The sequence below is a fragment of the Prinia subflava genome, chromosome 15, assembly GCF_021018805.1.
Source record: "Prinia subflava isolate CZ2003 ecotype Zambia chromosome 15, Cam_Psub_1.2, whole genome shotgun sequence".
Classification (NCBI taxonomy): Eukaryota; Metazoa; Chordata; class Aves; order Passeriformes; family Cisticolidae; genus Prinia; species Prinia subflava.
Genome location: NC_086261.1, coordinates 9,441,036 through 9,461,734, shown reverse-complemented (window position 1 = coordinate 9,461,734; position 20,699 = coordinate 9,441,036). Strand labels below are relative to the sequence as shown.

The 20,699-nt window shown below is 45.0% G+C and overlaps 1 protein-coding gene across 1 annotated transcript in view; it reads right to left on the bottom strand.

Moving 5' to 3' along the window:
• Positions 1-20,403, bottom strand: part of HDGFL3 (HDGF like 3) — a 37,135-nt gene extending 16,732 nt beyond the window's left edge. Inside the window, exon 1 of the mRNA XM_063412101.1 lies at positions 19,860-20,403. Within this exon, the coding sequence (XP_063268171.1) occupies positions 19,860-19,943 (84 nt within the window). The 5' untranslated portion in view covers positions 19,944-20,403. The remainder of the gene's footprint in view (positions 1-19,859) is intronic.
• Between the last annotated feature and the right edge of the window lie 296 nt (positions 20,404-20,699).

Below are 20,699 nucleotides of genomic sequence, written 5' to 3'. Positions count from 1 at the left end.
AACACACCTCGACTGTCTGGGTGCCATAGCCATCCTCCTCTTTACTGTGACAAGGAAGATGTCCAGATACCAGACCCCAGAAAAATGTGGATTCCTGTGACTGAGACAAACAGTGTCTGCTGGGACTCGAGTGCAAATCTCATTTGGCCACTTGAAACACGGCGCCAGCTCTGGGCTGCATTACAGAGCAGCACAGCCCAGTTACTGCCTCAGCCCTCTCAGGATCGCTCTTGAAATAAAGCAAACAGCTGTAAATGATCAGGAAAGGGGGGAATGAAGACATGCTTACCAGGGAATGCTGATCAGAAGGGACTGGGGATCTTACATCACACAATGTGCTATGCTCTAAAGCAGTGAGGATCTCCTAAGCAATATCCCAAGTGGAGTTAAGCCTTCTGTCTTATTCCCAGCACTTAATACTGTTAGCTAAGGAGCAGCACCAAATCAACAAAGGACAGAACACACATCTGTCACGCAGCTCACCTGCTCCCCATTTCGTGGCATATTTCTTTATTCATCCAAGTATCCCTTCTGACTATGTATCATCACAGGAAACCATAAAAAAGCTTTTCATAGCTTTTGGGAGTTGGCATACACATACAAACACATGCAGTATAAATCTGCACCAAGCAGCTCAAGGAGAGACTGTTAATGCTCCCACTCTAGCATTTCACTCTGCAGCTGAGGTCAAGACTTTTCCTGCCTTCACTGATGCTGCTGTGAGCTCCCCAGCTCTGGGGCTTATGTTGCTAGTACTGTAACAAGGTTGGATATAAAGTGACAGTGTTATCTTAGGGCCATTGAACTCTGTGGCAAAAACTCCAGGGAATTTAGTGAAGGATGAGACCCTCTCTGCCATTACAAAATATCTCTTCCCATTTTACCTCTTTCACACAAATCCCTGCATTAGAGACTGTGAGAGGAGAGCTTTCCCCAGTCTCCCCATACCCAGTGAAGCCACCTTAGCCCTCTGTGAATGTGGAGTCCCTACGTGCTCATTTAGCTGCAGAACAACCCCGGCACTCCATGGCGATTGCTGCTGTTTTGTTGTAGCAGAAAGCAAGCAGTACAAGCAACCATACTGCAATCTCCTGCTGCTGCACTCAGTCGCAATTTATTCCCATTCTACAGGATGTTTTGGTTAAATATGCTGCAGATTTGGATCCGATACTTTCCCCTATATCAGCAAGATCAAAGACAGAGAGAGAGGGAGGGAGAGGAAGAGAGTGAGCGCATGAGCACAAGAGGGAAAAAAGCATCACTGCCTTGAACCAGGAACAAAAGAGGGAAGAGCACCCATACTAGAACACAGTGTTGTAGTCACAGAAACCTCGCTAATGACTAAAGCATCTGTCTATCAGAGAGCCAGACTGCGCCTGTGTTTTGCTCCTGGATGGAAACAAACAGATTCTCAAGTACCCGCTCTAACCCGCAATCAGGCAGGAGCTCCATCCCTGCCTGCACCAGGGCGGGCTGCAGCTCCTGCCACAGAAATCAGCGTGAGCGGCGCATGGCGTGCAAATCTGATCCCTGTATCAGCAACACCACGGGCAGCCGCTTCAATTATGGCTAAAATTAAAGGAGGTGGTTTCAGATTTCGAGTTTTATCCCCTCAGCTCCCGTTGCTGTCATCTGCTTAATGAATAACAATTGCTTTCTTTATGCACAACCTCAGCAGAGCTGCGCTGCCCAGCATTTCTTTGCCAACCGAGCAGCAGAGCTTTAATGATGTTAACTGCGAGGTTTTTTCCAGTAAACAAATGCCGGACTTCTAGGGTCAAGAACACTGAACAGAAAATTCAGCTCGGTGCTCTTCAGCCAGAGCGGGGCTTTATCAAACCGTGTTGCCAGTGGCTACCAACGTGGAGGGCAGAAACCCGTCAGGATTTCTGTCAGGATCCTGCCACTGCAGCTCACTGGTGAGGATGTGTGTGCAGCCCAAGTATTTTGCTCTCTCGGTGGTGCCGAGCAGTCGCTGACTTCTCGGGGAGTGTTTCGCTGTGGCTGGCGGTCACAGGGCGGGTTTGGCAGCGCTCGTCCCTCTCTGCAGCGCTCCCTCCCCGGCTCCACCAGCTCGGGGACCCGGGGAGCGAGGCGCTGGCGGGGAGGGCTGGGCTGGCGCTGCGGAGCCCAGCACAAGGACAGCAGCAGCGGCTCCCGCAAGCACCAACCCTCCCCGAGGCTGCCCGTGGGATAACGCGGCGTGTTCCCGGCAGGCGGAGGAGCTGCAGCCCCTCCCGGGTGCTCTGCAGAGCTCTGCATTCCCTGCAGAGCGGGAACCATGGCTGCGAGGCACCGCGAGCGGCGCGCTTTGTCCTCGGCCAGGCTGGTGCTGCTGCAGAGGAAGGGCTGCCCTGCCCGCCGGGGAGGAAGGGCATCCCGGAGACATCTCCCGCCAGCTGCAGGGGCAGCAGGTGTCGTGTCTGACGGCATCACAAAACCTCTGTGCTGTGGAGAAGCTGCTGTTCAGTGCAGGCATTCCAGGCTGTCAGGGTGGCTTTCGACCAGACTCTGTCCCTATTGCTTTCCAACACAATTTTACACCGCCCACCCCCCCCCCAAAAAAAAAAAAAAAAAAAAAGAAAAAAAATGAAAAAAAAAAGAGGTATTATGCAAAAATATCTATCAGGTCCCCATTTACAGAAAAGATAAATTTACATCAGCATGAAGGGATGTGGGTACCAAAACCACAAGTCCATTTATTTTGCAAAAAGAGGGAATTGAAACTGCAGAGCAGTAAGCACTGATTGTTTTGACATAGTGTAAATGCCTTTGATTGGCAAAAGAGACAGAACCACTGCCGAGATCCCTTATCTCCCACTGAAATCCCTGCACTGCACAGCAGAGGCCTATAATATTTGCTGGAAAGTGGTTCAAGTTGCTTATTATTGCCCAACACATGCAAGCAGCTTGATCTTTTGCAGTTAGCTTATTAGCAGAACTGTAGATGGATAAAAGCAATACTCTTCAAAATCCATTATTAAAATAGGATATTTTGCTTTGCTACAACATTTTTATTCCAATGGATTTATTATGCTTTTTAATAGCTAATGCTACTGGGAGTCAGCAGTATAGCAGTATCTTTTCTAAACCATTATTTAAAATACTGTTCTGTAAGATGTAAAATATTAATTTTTTTTACCCCCAGAGGATCCTAAAATGTAAAAAAAAATAATTCTAAAAAAATCCAACCTGCTTCAAGCTAAAAACTGTGACTCAAATTCCATAGTGCTTAAATTGAAGAGCAATCCAACTAAAGCTGATTGGAGACTGCTGACTTTTTCTCTCATGTATCAGGACTGGTATTTGAAGCTGAGCACTGCTCCCCAATGTACATCACATACCTGAACTCGTAGTGTGAAATGCTGGCATATGCACTTTTTCACCCATTAAAAAAGATAACCCTGTGAAGGGTGAGACTAGAAGCAGAATCCAACTTATTAAGGTGGAATTGCACAGCTACAAAAGTAAAAATTAAAAAAGTCTCAGGGCATGGAAGAGTGCCACCAGCAAAAACAGAAAGCAAAACAAGATTAAAACCAGCAGAGCATACTTTTGAGCACTGCTGAAAATGGCTGAAGGGTATCCTGCAGACAGCCAGAAATGACAATATAAAGACATCAATCCTCCTTTTTTTTCTGTGCATGCTCAGGACCTCAACGAGATAGAAGACAATGAAGGGTTAGTTGGAGTCCAAACAATGCTGGCAGCAATGTCTCACTAGGAAAGATCAGCAGTCTTGTAGCTGAGTTCAGCCCCTTTACATCCCTAATTAGCAGCATATTTTTAAGACAGAAAGTTGAAATACACTTTCTGCAGAGCTGCTTTAATCTCCAATATGAAAATGGGGCCAGAGCTTAGTTCTGCATGACTGGTATCTATATGCATGACTTTGTAGATAACTGATCTGTTCATGTGATTCAAGTCCTCTCTGCACTTTTGGGGTTGGTGGACAGAAGACTGCCAGAGGAGGAGACTCAGGGGATACAAAGACAAATCCTCTCTCTGCCACTGCCCCCTGGGATGACCTTGGCCACAGGAATCACTGCACCTCCTTTGGCCTCACTTTTATGAATGGGCACTGTGGGACTGTTCTCTTTACAAAGCACTTGAAGTCCACTGCTAAAATGAGAGGAATTCCCAGTGATGCACACTTCCAGCTCTGTCAGAGCTGCATTTCAGGTTACCAAACTGTAATCCCCCCAGTGAGCGCACCCCAAAGTAAGGCTGCAGCAGAAATGCTCTGTTTTCTCCAAATGAAGTGTTTCCCTGCTACTGTGAATGAAGCAATGGTGCTACCACTAGGATTCTTTTTTTTTCCTCATCTCTTCCCTAAGGAAAGAAAAGGATGTGATCACACTGTTTTCAGTCTGACTCTTACCTGCAATAACTCAGGGACACATCAGGCAATTTTGCCAAACCAGACAAAAGGAGAAAGGCCAGAGAGATATTAAGTTTCCCCATGTTTTGTGATAAATAGGCTGTCCAACAGAAGATGGGCAGACAAGCAGTCCATATGCTGAGAGACAGCTTGCAACGCAGGCTGAATCAAAACATCAGGCACTGGGAAGTCTACACAAAGGCAAGCCAGAGAAAAATAAACTTCTTAAGTTTCATGGCTCACTAAATTACTTTTTGCTTGTGTATAGGTGGGGAAATCTTGTTTATTTTAAACAAATATTGTCAGCTCTGAGGTATATAACATTTACTTTTCTTCCCTTTAAGCACAGTGAGGGCTTGGTTCTCCTTCATCTGAATTATTCCTCAGACATCAAAATATTGTTTGCAATGTACATCCACCAAAGCAAACCAGAGTGAGCCCACACCTCATGAAAGTAGTTTCTGATGACAAAAATTGGTTATACTAGTTTACTATCTTACCACAAATATTTTTGTCTTGAAATACACAAGTGTTCCAGAAATGTACACATAAAAACGTGTTTAGAAGACATACAGCAAATAAAAATTAATTAACCAGTCAAGACATCAATGAGTGAGAAATTTCAGGGACTGGACATTCACAAACACTGCATTTCAGTCCTCCTGCTCTCTTCTTAAAAACCAAAGAGACATGAAAAGTGCTATAACTTTCCTCCCCAAGGTGTTCAGATAAACCCTGCCTCCTTCAGATCTCATCTGCTCAAAGAAGAGCATGGATGGTATAAAAAATTTTTAGACTGAGGAATATTTTTTTGCTTCTCAGTATTTACACTAGAATGTTACTACTTCATTGATTTTGTTTAGTTTTAAGGAAGAATGTTATATCCATGAGGTAGGATTTATTTGCCAGTTAACTTGATCAAAACACTTTGAATTAGATGCAGCAGGCCTAGAGCGTTGACGTTTGGTCAAATACACACAACTGAATTTATACTTTCGGCTCATTTGTTCCACCCAAAGTTCCATATTCCACTGTCCAAGCTTTTATTAAAAGAAGTGTTGCTAGACCTTAAACTCCTATCAGCACACGTAAAGCCAAAAGGTAAGCAAATTTCCAGAAGACTGTGTTCTCCTAGACTTGGCTGGCTTAATTTACCATTTCTTTTCCAGTATCATTTTCTACCCCAAAAAGTCAGTTGAAAAAATTGGATTTACACAACATTTCCAGGCTGAAGAATACAGAACATCCCTGTGCAGTATTTGGTCCAGCTTCCCCAAAAAATACACAAAACCCCAATGACACTACAACTTGTGGCTAAGGAAATATGATCAACATGAACAACTCTCCATCTGGTGATGGGACACACACACACCAGAGACAAAGAAAGGAACAGCCTCCTTCACATACTGCAGCCCCTGGCTCCTGCTAGGGGGGATTGAAGCTTGACTCTGGAGATTTCACTATTATCTGGGTTTCTGAGTACAGAAACCCCTCGTTTTGTCTCCTCCGTGAGCTGTTTTCTCACCCTCAGTTGCTGCTTAGGGGTAAAACATCAGGGCCTGAAACACTCCTGGCCACTGAAAAGTGCCTGCATACAGAAAATGCTTAGTGTTACCTGGGAAAACAACACAAAACCTCGGTTCCTTGAAAACACAGAGGATTTTTAGCATCCTGCCACCCTCTGAGGTTCAGGTGCAGCAGCAGAGATGAGACCACGAGCGTCCTGCCAGTCCTCCAGAGGGAACGGAGACACAGCCAAGCATGCATCTGTCTTCATTATGCTGCTCTCTGTGGACCCACAGAACATAAAGACTCGTGGTCTTAATGTGTTCACAGCAGAACATCTATCTGCAGGATGGCAGCACTCCTTCAGAGATGAGGCTTTGTTTCCTGGGCCCACGATGTGCCCTGGCAGGCACAGGCAGCCCGCGCTGGCTGAGCTGCGCACGCAGCGCCGCAGCCACCAGCGCATCCTCTGCAGGCACTGGGGCTGCAGCAGGGGCTGCACGGCCTGGGGCTGACCCAGCCACGCTCACAGCACCAAAGCTCAGCACCCACGGTGCTCAGGGTGGACTGCGAGAGGCCTCAGTCTGTGTTTTGGGGCTGTGGATGCTCTGATCTCCCGGACACACAGGGCAGTTGTTTTGCTGTGATGCAAGTGCCACGTAAGACACAACAGCGTGTGCGCAAGCTGGGGGAGTGAGGAGCAATGAAATCTAATTGCAAGGCGAGGAAATGGAGTCATTTGCAGTAATTTTGCACAGGCAGGTTTTTCTGTCTACTCTGCTGCCAATCTGCAAACTGGTACCTGCAGGAGGGCTCAGAAAGCCCCTGGTCACTCTAAACCTAACAACTGTCTGTAATTGTTTCCATTACTCCCCCAGCCTCAGCCACCCTCTATGGCACAAAACAAGCCATTAAACCCCCAAACTATATTGCTGAGATGGAACTTTTGCCTGTGTTGACTGGGGTGCTAAAGCCATGGAATGATAAAAGGTTCATGGAGTCACAGTGGTCTCTGTGCAGCACTTGGACCCAGCTTTGGTGTTTTTACTGGGTTTGCTTTCAGTCTCTGCTCCTATTTCCAGGAGCTGCCATTAAGGAGTCAAATGCTTTCTTTGCAAAGCCCCCCAGTCTAGGTTAAACTCTCAGGAATTTTAATCCTCCTGCCTAAAGAGACTCGGAAACAAGTTTTTTCAAGTCAAGTCATACCCCTCCCCACCTGCCCATTTTTCTGCTTCCAAAATCTCAGAACGAGAGTTTTCATTTCATTTTGACTCTAAGTATAATTTTGCTGAAATTTACTTAGATAGTCCCTAAAAGAATAACAACCTTATTTATTAAAATCAACATTTTCCTCAAACCCAGCCCCCCAAACTCAAGCAGCAGCTTACAGGAATAAAACTGTATTAAAATATACAAAGCATTCCATTATGTACTGTAGACCTATGAACTTAAATCCTAATTACTAAACCATGTTAGGAAAAAAAACCCTCAAATGAAAGAATGAAAACATGAAAGACAAAAAGATGTATTTTTAGAAATGTGTCATTAATGTCAGAGACAAGATGAAAACATCAATATGGCAGTGATCAGATTTGCTAGGGTGGCAGCCCATCATTATAAAGAATATATTTCACATCAAAACCACTAAATATGAGTTTTAAGCTCATGAGTACTCTCTTAATTCACATGGATTAATCATGGGCTTGAAATTGCCTATATGTTTATATTTGTGTAGGATGAAGAGTTACTTTTTAATATCCGTTGTTTCTATCCAATATGCTAAGCTGAAAGACACATGAATTATGTGTCAGTGTTTTGTGCTGCTCTCAAAGAACCTCTCAGAACATGGTGTTGCCATGAACACAAGTTTCCTACAAAACCCAGTAACTCAACTGCAGTTATGTCACCAAGTTTACTACAGAACCCACTTTCTTCCTCTGATCTTTTCTAATTTTCCCTCTCTATATCTTCTGGCCATCACTGTTGCTCATTTCTCTCCCAGACTTGGAGAGATAACCAGAAGATTAATTTTAAGGATCCAGGCTGTCAAGGAACAAATTACACGTGTGGAACTGTACGAACTATTTCCCACATACATTAATATTAAATTTTTAAAACCTATGAATCAGGGATGGTATCCACACTAGGCACGTTTTAAATCAGGTTGCTATTTTGTTTTATAAAGCAGCTATAAAGAAACAGGATATTATTCTAACTGTGCAAATAAATGGAAAAGGCAATTACAAATAAAAGAGGACTTGGTTAGTGATACACATATCTGGAACTAGGAAGGACATGAGGGAACACTGCACATACAGATTTATACTGGGATCCAGACTGGGTGTTTATACAGACCTCATACAAATCAAGAAAATCCAGCCAAAAGCCTTTCTGTCAGTACTGAAAATTTTAATTCTGTCACTTGCCTTTACTCTCTGATGCAATGGTGATGACACATGATGTGTTTAACCACGCTCCACAAACACAGCGTTTTACTCACACTGCTTTTACCTGTCAAGATCCCCAATTCAGCCTCACATGCAGCATTCAGGATGGCATCATTTTCAATAAATCTGCCTTGGTTCCAACCCTGACACCTCTGTCATTATAGCAGGTCACTGCCTGGCTGGCATTTGACAAACAAGCAAACTAACACCATCATCTAGCAGCAAATGTTTCAGAAAAAGTCTAAACTTCTCATTAAAAAATTATTCCCCTTGCTCCCACATCTGCTAAAGAAGCTGGCATTTCTTCTGAACATATTGCCACTAAAATCTTTATTATTATGGTCTTCTAGAAAGTTAACAGCTACAGGCTTGATCCAGCAGGCACAGCTGGGCATACAGTTTGGCAGCATAAACAAAGCCATTGTCTTTGTATGATCAGATCCCATCCAGCACAATAACACGGCAATTATATACACAGGTGAATCCATTCATTTGTAAGGCAGGAGATGATGGCATAAAGCATCTTCTAAAAGATAAGGAGCAAACATTCACAGCATTTTAATGCTGAAGAGCCTCATCTGACAAATGTGTCTTCTCTAATCTGATTTCATCTTTAGCAAGGAGTTGTCATTTTACCAGAAGCACCAATTCAAAAAATCTGTTCACAAAACTGACCCATTACCTTACAGACATTAAAAAGCTCCAAAGCAGAGTCACACAAATAAATGCAAAGAAAATAAAATATTATCAGTTAGGACAAACTTACTACTTTGCAGACATTAAAATTCTAACCATGAGGCTTAATAGCTTTATGCTACCTTCTTCTACAAGCTATGATAGAAATACTGACCATGAGAAAGGAAAATAAAATTTGCACAAGAGGAAGATTTTGAAAAAGAACTTCTGATAAAAAGCAGCAAAAGAGGTACCTGAAAATGTGCACATATGCAAGTCACCTGATCCAGACACCATATGAAAAGAATTATCTTTTGAGTTTGCTGCACCACTAATATCTTTCAAAAGTCCTGGTATCTGGAGAGGCACTGCAGTAAGGAATGTCAGATTTTATTTTTTCTTTTTTAAGATGAACGTCTGCCTTCTCCCTTAGGCTGTGGCCCTCCTTTATGTTTCTACAGGCATGGCAGCACACATGTAAGCAGTTTTATTGAAATCAAGGAATCTTTATGTAGTCAAACTCATTCTCTGCCTTTGGGACGTGGTCTTTAGAGAGCAAACTACTGGGATAAGGTATCATCTTCCTTCTGCTATTCCATAACACTCAGGACAGCCAGGCAGTGGATCTGTGCAGGGCAACTAACACATGAAACTCCCCAGCCCTTTCCTACTGGGGGATAATGAAATACAGCAGTAATAGGATGCTGCTAAGAACACAGGAACCTCAGTTCTGCAAACACTTCCACATGTGATTAATCCTGAATGAACGCTACTTAATTGGATTCCAGATAATAGAGTCTGAATAAATCCTTACAGAAATATAAATTTACACTGGCTCAGATGGAAACTATGACATCTGGGCTGAAAACCAACAAGCAACTAATTAGTTTAAGAAGAAGATGACAAAACATGCCACTACAGTAGGACACAGTGCCTGGCCCGAGATGCCTTGCTTAGGTGTAATTCTTGCCAGGATCTGCCTCCCTCAGCACCTTTTTCCATGTTCTGGAAGTGGCATTTGGGACAGCAAAAGTTGGGAACCTTTGCAGATATTCAAAGGTAGTCTCAGGCTTGTAGGTGTGCATGCAGAAATGTGCAGTCAATTCCCCACAGCCGGTGATTGTAATCCCAGTGACAACTGACTCACAGTCCTGGCTCTGTGAGAAACACAAACTGCACGGAAACTGAAATTCAGTCTGCAGAAGGAAAAACACAACACAGCTGGGAAAAAGGATTGGCAATGTCAGAAAGAGAAAGCTGGAAGCAGCAATACTACAGGAAGCCAATAGTGGACCACAAGTTACATTTGAATAACCAGTGTGCTGCAAAGGTCATGGCAGTCTGCAGCAATCCCAAATACAAATACACATCCTGCCAGCGTGGGCAGAGCCCCACAGGGGGCAACTGCACCTGGAGAATGATCCAGCCTTGTGCAGGACATGCATGGACACCCTGGGAACGTGTTAAATGAAACCCAGGAAAAATACACAACTACTTAGGGCAATGAACACACCAAAAGCAATTAGTGGGGCTGGTGGGACTGATTTAGTGTTCAGTGACCAATTCTATCCCAAGAGAGGAAGGAGGCCATACACGGACAGCTCTGCTTTCTTATGGGGTGCCAGACACAGCCCTCCATCTCTGCTGGCTTTGGGGGTCCCCCTCAGCCATCGTGCCTGGGTGGTCTCTGCACAAGCAGAGGCAGGAAGGAGGAAAGCAAAAGTCAAGAGAAGGAAGGCTACAAATCCCCTTTGGAGGCACAGTGCTCTGCTTTCTGGCATCACCCCATGCTGCTGTGTCAGGACAGACAAGCCACAGCACACGTGAGTCCAAACACTGCTCCATGGCACCTCCGTCCCTTGCTGCCATCCCACAGAAGATGCCCACAGTGCCACAGGAAAGGTGAACTCTAAGTGTCCTACATCCAAACATCTCCCAGAGGATGGAGTGGAAGAGGAGCTGCAGGAATTGCCTCCTAGTAACCAAACAATGGGTTAGAGACCAGGGTAACAGGCAGGAATGGAGACTTGTATTCTTGTTTTCTACACGTGGAAGAGATTCCAGATGAGGAGGATACACTGTCCTCCAAGAATTAAAAGAAAGGGTTGACATTAACCCTTTATGGAGGTGTGAATGCTGTAAAATATAAGTTTTGTGAAGCTGAAGAAAAACCAGCAAAAAAGAGTTGCTTGTTTCCAGTGACTTTGTATGCAAAACATATCAGAATATCAAGGAAATAACAGCAACCCCAGAATTGCTCTTTGCAACCATAGCTTTTGCTCCTCTCTTTGCACTTTCCTGCTTCTCCCACCTGGATTGCATCTCCAGACTGATGCTACACATCTCTGTAAGGTCACTCCTTGTGTTATTATTAAGTTTCAATACGTACTTGTATTTAGTACATTCAGTAATCCAGTCTGGTATGGGATTGGTTCCCAGAAATGGTTTGCATTATTGTGCAATTGTATCTTGAGCTCTCCCAGACTTAAAGTTTCTTTTACTCATTGCTTTTGGTGTAGTTTTACTCTTTGTATTTTAAGTGGCTTCATAGGTAGGTGCCTTCCAAGCCCAAGGAGGATGAAGTTCCTGACTTTAAAAGCTGACACCAGTGACACCACAGTGACATCTGTAAGGTCCCCACAGCCTGGAATTTTTTCCTTCCTCCCTGGCCCTACTTACTCTGCTGCATGTAGGATGTTTTGTTAACTGATGGTCTTAAGGAAATTCTTTGGTGAATGATATTCCTTGCCCTGTTTTTCCTCTTTTGTTATATGATGTCTTCTACTCAAGCAGCCAAACCAGAGCTGGCAAACATCCTCTCTCTAGGTTTTTGACACATTGCTGCAAGGCAAAATAAACAGTTGTTTCCAGTTTGCATTGTCAGGGCTACAGATGTATGCTAATTAACCTTTGAATCTGCTGATGGAAAGCTGAAAGAGATTTAAATGTACTTTTCTAAGGCAGAGACCAAAGTCTATGGACACCTGTCCTTTCTGATGTCGGGCTCTCTGTGGCCCAGAGCAGAGTATGTCATGTCCTCCCTTTATGTTGACTCTGAAGGCATTTTCAGATTTCAGCAGAGCTTTACAAAGAGCCAGGAGGAAGAGATAAAATCCTTCTGAAATTCAAGGACATTACAGTCTTTTTGGAGAAACACTGATGCCAAGGATAATATTTGGGTTGACCTGATACCACTTGAAGGATGGGGTACTTCAGACTGGGGCAATAGGAACTACTTCATAACATGGAAAGTTCATTGTTTTGTTAAGATGTGCAATATTAACTCAAATTTCTTACCTTCCTTTTGTTTTCTAGAACCAAAAGCCACAAACAAACAAACAAAACCAATCCCCCCAGCCAGGTCTCACATACCCTTCAGGCAAAAGTGTTATCAAGCCTGTCATGTCAAACAGTCTGAGTAGAAGAAAGGAAAACGAAATGAATCTGCAGTTTATATCCAATTTCAGGATCAGGTTTAGAACTGGCTGCTTCACAAATGAATGAAACAATCTCAGATGTGCAGAGCCAGTACTGCAGAGACCTTCCCAAGAGGAGGAAGCAAGGATCTGTTTCCTTCTTTAAGTTTTAAAAGCTTTACCTCATGATACTGTCTTGTTTGCCAAATATTTCTTGGAATCTTTCAAATAATGGTTCCTTCTCATTGCTCCACTGTGCTTCAGCCAAACTCCTGCCTGTTGGTGCTGCCTCTGCTGATGCCCTGCCCACGTGCTGCTCCTGTGTTTTGAGCCTCTGCCCTTTTCCAGGGGAACACGTGTACCTGTGCACACACACGGGCACATCCACGGCAGGTAGGGATCAGAGATGGATGGCACAGCCTTGAAAAGTACCAAGGTACCTAAAAATCAGCACAGTGCTGATGTTCAGCTAGCTCCCAACACCTTTAAAAAGCCATCTCCACAACCTCTTCCTGCCTGCTCCACACAGACTCCTTCCCAGTGTTTGTTGCTATATTTATCACTCAAATTGCAGTATTACTGAGAGGCCTCAGGCAGCCTCATTCTCCCTTATGCCTCTCAAGTACACAGGGGAAAGGTTTTTACTGCCCAGGCACCATCATTTGGAACAGTTAAAATGTCCAACCTCTCCCCACTGTTATCACTTCTCCAACATTACCACGAAGTCCTTTCATCTGTCCTCAAATGACAATTGTATATACTCACTGTCAGCAATCACTTGCTCAGAAGATTTTTATTACCCTAAATGCAGGAAGACTTGTTAATGTGTTATTATGACAGGAAAATCAGGAAATGAAGAGTTAAGCCTGGAAACTCTGTCTTCATTTTGCTGTCTACAAAAAAGTTTATTCTAGTTGAGGGTCCTAAAAGGTTCTTTACCCAATAAAAAAAGAGATCTGCAATTAATGAGGGGAAACTAATATTTCTCCTATCTTCCTGTAGTAGCAACATACTGATTGACTTGATGGGCTGCAGATTTCACCGAAAGGGGCACTATTCCTTCATCCAAAATACATATCCAATGATTTCCATGAGATCAGTTGATGAAAATTATTCAGTGGCTTCAAAGTAACAAGGAAAAGTATCTAACAAAAGTCTATAGAATATGGGTATGAAAAACTTTAATTGCTTATTGCCTCAAAACTTCTGAGAACTGTATTCTGTGTTAGCTTCATTTGGACTTAAAATTGTGACACTGCAGGACAAAATGTATTCATCTATTGTCATCTACACAAAAAGATCAGACTTGCACATTTGGGGCTAATTATTTAAACTAATTAAAGAGGAAAAAATCCAATAGAGAGATTTAAAGAACTGAATTTTAAAGATGTTTCCTCATATACCCCTGCGGTGCTAACAACAAACATGGAACATCTTGGCCCCAAAATGATTCATCTGCCAAACATGAGCAAAGGTTTTACTGTAAGCTATGGTTCAACCTTATGTATAAAATGATGACATTTTATGCTGTAATCCTCAGATGATTTTTTTTAATTCACACTTAAAACTGATTGCAGCTGGACAGAAAAAAATCATCATCTACTTAAGTTCCCTACTTTCCAAACAGTAGGAGAATACTTCTCTCCTTGTTATTTTTGTTTTAGGAAATGAAGGAATCAGTACTCAATGAACAGATTAAGTCACTGAAAATGCATTCGTCCCTACTCTAGGCTATGACCAGGTATCTGCAAATAAGTTTAAATGCTTTAAGTTTAAGCAACATGTGTCAATGTTGTGCAGAAGAATTAGAAAGTGCAAACAATTCCATAAAGGATTTATTGCCTTAAATGTGCTCTTTTCCCATGCCCCAGAGCAGAATTCATGGAAGTGTTACCTGAAGAAGCCACGACCTCACCATCAGTTCCTAGATCAGCCAGACCTTTGCAGTGATCAGCAAATCATGTCTCATGTTGGAAAGGAACAAACAGAGACCCGCCAGGAAAAACTGCCTGCACATCTCCGGGGACTGATGTACGAGTGAGGTACATAATTAAAGAGGGAGAGAGGCTGAAGAAGCCCTGAGCTGGTAAAGGAGAAGTCACAGGGGACTCATATTTAACATGGCAAAAGTGAGGTCATAAACCAGAGCAACCAAAAGGGGGAAAGGAGAAAAGCATATGGTGAAGGACTGGACAGGTCCCAAATGGCCAAGCAGAAAAGCTCAAAAGACTGCAGACCAAGTTTTGGCAGAAAAACACACAGCGAGATCTGTTGTCTATTTCGATGGACCCTTTGAAGTTTTCTGGATCTAATCTGATTTTTGTCTGTCATTCTTTGCCAAAAAAGATAAACCCTGCCAGGGAAAAACCCACCTTCCCTTATTCTTATATTAATACAAAAACAAATGGTCTGTTTTAAATATCAAACACTTAAAACACAGAACCTTTCTTCTGTGATGTGTTGGAGAGTTCGATATTTGCAAGCTGTCATACTGGCCATTATAACAGACTAAAGTTGTTTCTGTACCTTGGACTTTATAAAATGATGTCAGAACACAAGCCTTGGTCCTACACCTACAGCTGCACCAAAATCAACCCCCTGGCTTCGCTGAAGTAAATGACAGAGGCTAATTTACTAAAATGTATGCATAGGGATGTCCAGAATATATTTTTGAATTTTTTTTTACTGATACTGAATATCTTCTACTACTCTGTAGTAGTATTTTTTTAAAAAAATGTCTAACAACATATTACATTACAATACCATAGTGTTATGAGCCTTTCTAGGCTGTCATCTAACAAAATCTTTAGGCAGAATCTTACCTTTAAACCCTTCCCTTGAATTATTTTAGTTCATACTTTCAGGTGCCTTACTTTCATGCCTTGTTGGAGGGGGGACACAGTCAACACCACTGAAAATACTGAGCTAAAAACTACCATGTAATCACTATGTTATGATGGCTCAGCTGCCTCTGACACTAGTTCCCATTAAAACGACAGCATTTACTATGTATTACTCTAAGCAATATACTGAAAATTTCACATCCATTTGCAACTAATACATTGAAGTGCCTCAAATCCCATTCTGCCATTGCTATTGGCAGATGTTTTTTAACAGTGGCATTCATAGGAATATAGTCAGCTAAGTAGCAAATTTGGAGTTAAAGTACGTGTTAATTCAGGGTAGCAATAAAGGAAGTGGACAAGACAAACAGGAGTCCAGCAAATAAGAACTTCTCCCAGACAAGATAGTAAATACACCTTCATAATGGTGTGACACCAACACTTTGAAGGCTGTGTTCTCCTCCCAGCACAACATGTTCTAAACAGCTTTAAACATCCATGTGTTTTACCTTAAAATACATTGCCTTAGGTCTCTTGTATTATCCCAAATAAATGTTGCCATCCCTACACAAACTCCTGCTGATTATCCAAACACAGTTCTTGTCTCTCCAGCTGCACAATCCTAAACTTCTGTTCAATAATGGCATCAGCCATTTATTTGGGCATGTTCTTATTTTATTGAGGTCATTCCAGACTTCTTCTCTGCTCTCTACAGTTGCATTAACAGCTTCCTTCCTATTTTTAAATCATCAGCTAATTTCAGCAACTGAGTGCCTATTGTTTCTTCAGGGTCACTCATAAAACAAACACCATTATTGATCTTTCTGAATCTACCACTAGTTTTTCCCTTTTATCTCATGTGAGTGACTATTCAAGGGGCAATTTCTCAATAAACCAGGACATTTATCCTAGATAAACTAGGGTATCTGAAGAAAGAGATTTTTCTGTCTATGTGTGCTAATACAGCTCCTATCACAGCAGTATCAAAGAAACTCATAAACATTAGGGATTTTGTCTCCACAACACCATTTTAAAGTGGCAAGAGTTGTTAACTGTCTTCTACAAACAAGTAAGTAAGACACAGGGGGATTTAGTGCTTCAAAGCCAAAGACCATTCATTGAATGTACAACAAATTAAATTCTTATTTTCTTCATTTTAATCACAATGGCATCTTCCCTCTATTTTTGCATGCTCTCTGGATACAAATTGCTTATTTGTTAGATTGATGACCTGGCCAGTTTGTATTTATTCTGCATTTTTGATGAGCATCTGAAGGCAACAGACATCACAGACAAACATAAAAACCAAGTTAAACCAAACTGAATTTCCTTTACCATTATTATTAAACTTCAATTCTGAATCTATTTGTTGTCTTTCAGTCAAGCTAAAGGAAATTTTGGCTTTGCACAACAAAATGTGGTACCAAAATGCAAGGTAGCTCTTCCAGGTAATAAGACCTAAGTGACCTCTGTCACCATCAGGTACCTGGGCATTATTGTTTTGGCCAAGTGTGGCAAACTCTCAAATGAATTCTAGACCAATCCACAAAGAAACGTTAAATGCAGTTGGGCTGCTAGAGCACTCCATCAGTTGTAAGACAATTTTCCAACGGTGCCCTGGCGTTTCATCACTACTTTGCCACTTTCTGCATGTTTTTCTCTCTTTACTCACAGGGCTGGAAGTCAGGTTTGTCAGGGTTGTTCTCACTGATCACTGGATCAACACAGCTCCAAAGAGAGGGGAGCTAACACAGGGATGGAGAGGGCTGCCTGTGCTGGTCTGTGGCACGTGGAGCTGGCTGAGCCCATAGGCACTGTCCCTGTGAGAGGCAGGAGTCACTGAGCTGGGGACACGTCTGCATCGTGCTGCTGGAGCCGCTGGGATCTGAGGAACCTCCTCTGCTTGACACTACCCAGGTGCACAAAAATACACAGCTGACTCTGAGCCAGGTCAGTTATGTCTGTGTGTTTCATTAAAGGGCAGGCAGGTCACTTCTGTCCTGCTCTAACACTTCGCAGGTTTATTAAACACAGTTTAAGAAGTTTGTCCCTAGACAGGAAATTCATGCCAAAGGTCTCATTGATGCCAAACACCACTTGGTAGGGGCAGTAACACTGACATTTAAATGTATTGTTACTCGTATTACTAAAGCCACCATATAAGCATGAAATATATAAGGTTTTATGAGAATACAAAGATCAAACACACTAATTGCATAATGAATAGAGAAGTAGCTAGCAACCACTCAAGGACTGGGAAGCAAGCGAATCCTCTGGATAAAAGGCATTCAGTTAATCAGAAGTATCTGAGTTGCATTCTCAACTCAAATATTTCTTTTCTCCTTATTTGTATGCCGTTATGTTTTCTGAGAAGCAAAATAAAGACTAATGTTCTCACTAGGTTTTTCCTTCATTGAAGAAAGTGTGCATCAGGCAAAACTTGCCAGCCAAGATGAAGAAAAGTCCTAGCAAAGATGGCATGAACAGTAACTAACAAAGTTCAAGCAGACATCAGCCTGATCTACCATGAAGTTGTACATAACAGCATCACAAGTTACAGGAGCACATTCTGTGCACCCTCTGCTGAACTAACACCCAGTACTAGTGCTCCCCTCTCCTTTCCAGCTCTCTTCCTACCTGATGGTAGACTCTGGGCTCTCTACAGGTTCTACCTCTACTTGCTAAGTCATGTTAACACTAGAGACCGCTTTGTCTTCACTTGAACTTTACATCCTGTTAGTCTGCACAAAGGAAGTGAGTTATGTGAACTGCACACCTATTTTTTCCTAGTCAAGATGTACTTTGTTGGATATTATTGCCATTCAGGTAACTGTTTAGTAACCCAGTCAAAAGCTATGACCAGCTGCATAGAATATAATGATTTTTTGAAAGGAAAGAAAATGCCATTAAAACAAAAGGCCCTGTTCTGCTTCTGAGTAAACAAATGGGACTTTTACAAAAGCTCAAAAAGGAAAGGGATTAACATGCTTCAACGTGGTAATGGTCTCAACTGTTCACATTAAAATTTTCACAGTAAATTAAACCATGACAGAGGTAAGAAAGAAGTCAATTTTCAGTGGCTCATGCTGTTCTGCTGACATAAATTGCCATTTTTTAGGTAGTATATCCACCAACCTGTATAATGATAGAATTACAAAACCACAACCCGTTGTTGATTATGTTCAGCCTTTTGCATGCTAATTTTAGCCTGCTCTGCCAAAATAATTGCATGCACCACCTCATTACCAGGCTTCTGGATATTTAGAACCCTGTCGCTATTTTTTTTCACCAACCTTTGCTTAAGACTGCTGTGTTGGCCTTCCCTCCTTGTACAGTGTCTGCTGTTCAACACTTCTTCTGCTTCCTAGTTCTGCTCAGGACACCTTTCCAGCACTTACACCCATCCTTTTCCAGGGCTGTCTTGCCAAGGGTAGTGCTAAATGTCAGTCCATCTCTATCTGCCCTGCTCATGCATGTTTCCCTGCAGGTTACATACAACTCTTCACTGTCTTCATGTTCTTTACAGTCCACAAAGAACTGCAAGTTTCCTTGACTAGTGAATGATGGCATGAAGCACTCCCAATCATCCCAGCAAGGCCGGGAAGACAAGTAAATACAGACTCACTGGTTGATGCCTGCCAAGAGTTCCCACAACACGTGTTACTCGGTGAGTTTACACAACAGTGGCCAAAGAGGAGGGAAGGGACAGGCCATGCCAGTGTGCCAGTACCAGACCCCCCAGGGAAAGCTCTGCCCTGCGTTATTGTAGCAGCACCAGAAATGGATGTTCAAGCACAATCAGCGTTTGTCTGACCGTCAAATGACCACGGTGCCTTTGCACCTCAGTTGTATCAAGGCGGTGTAAAACAAAAAATGACAAAGGCCTATGAAAGGAAGTCAACCCAGTAAAGGGCAAGGTGTGGCGGGAGGTGCTGGAAACCCAAAAATCCGGGGTGCAGTGGGATGGCACCAGGGCTGGGGGGCTGCCACAGAGCCAGACCCCGATTAACCTCACCCAACCTCCCCGAGCCCGCCGCCCTGGGGACACCCCCAGCCTGGCCCGGGCCTCGCCCCCTGCACACTGTCCCTGCCCCGGCCGTGCCCCTTCCCCGCAGGTGCCGGGCCCGGCCCGCAGCGCTGTCCCGGGGCCGCGCTGCCCTGCCCTGCCTGACCCTGCCCCGGGCCGCGGGGGGCGGCGGGGCCCCTCTGCCTCCCGGGGGAGCCGGGGGCCGGGGCGAGGGAGGGCGCATAATAAACAGCATCGTTTTCATGCAGGCAGGGCTGCCGGCTCCCCAAGCCTCCTCCCCGCGATAACAACCCAGGTACAGCCCGCGCTCGCCCCCCTCCCTCCCCCTTCCTCCTCCTCCTCCTCCTCCACCTCCTCCTCCTCCCGGGGGGCCGGGGAGAAATCTACAGATCAAAGAAAAGATGCACAATAATAGCGGGGTGGGCTCGCACCGCGGCCCCCCGTCCGGCGGGGCCGGAGCCGGGGCCTCCGGCGGCTCCTGGCCGCGGCCCGGCCGCTGCCTGCCCGGCCGCGGGGCGAGGGGGGCGGCGGCGCGGGGCCGGTCGCCCCCGCCGCGGTACTCACCCGGGCCGGCCAGTGCGGGTACCCCTTCATTTTGGCGAACACCAGGTCTCCAGCCTTGTATTCTCGGGGCCGCGGACGAGCCATCGGGAGCCGCCGTGGGAGCCGCCGTGTGTCCCCCCGCCCCGCGCACGCCGCCCCGGGGGCAGCCGGGCGAGCCCCCGCGGGGTGCGATGCGCCCGGGCACGGGGCGCAGCCGGGAGCGGGGCCGGGCCGCGGGCGATCCCCGATCTCTCCGGCGGCGGCGGCGGCAGGAGGAGATGGGGTGTGTGTGTGAGTGTGAGTGTGTGTGCGTGTGTCTGTGTGTGTGAGTGTGTACGCGGGGGAGGGGGAGGCCTTGGACACAACCCCAGCAGCCCCCGGTACCAGGGAGCGGGCTGGCCGGGCGGGGGCGGCCGGGGAGCCCTCGCCCCGCGGCGGCGGCGGGCGCGGCGCTGCCCGCGGCCCCCCCGTGCGCGCTGGGCTACGCCGCCCGCGCCGCCCGCTCCATCCCCGCCGCAGCCGCCGCGGCCCCGGGAATATGGAGCCGTCTCCGACGAATTACTCCTCGGGCAGCGACCGAAAACAGGATCTTCTTATCCCCCCCCACCCCGCCCGCGCCTCCCCCCGCGCTTTCCCTTCCTGTTATTTTCTAGGTACACAGATCGGTTTCTATGAAAATAGGAGAGCAGAGAGCGCTCCAGTCCCGCCCGGCCCTCCCTTCCCCGCTGAAGCATGACATGGTTCTTTATGCGCGCCCGACATGGAGGCAGGGCGGCGAGGAGTCGCCGGCCGGTGCTGGCAGCGGGGCGCCCGCTGCCCCCGGCCAAAGGCGCCCGGCCCGCGGGCCTGGGAGCGCCCTGG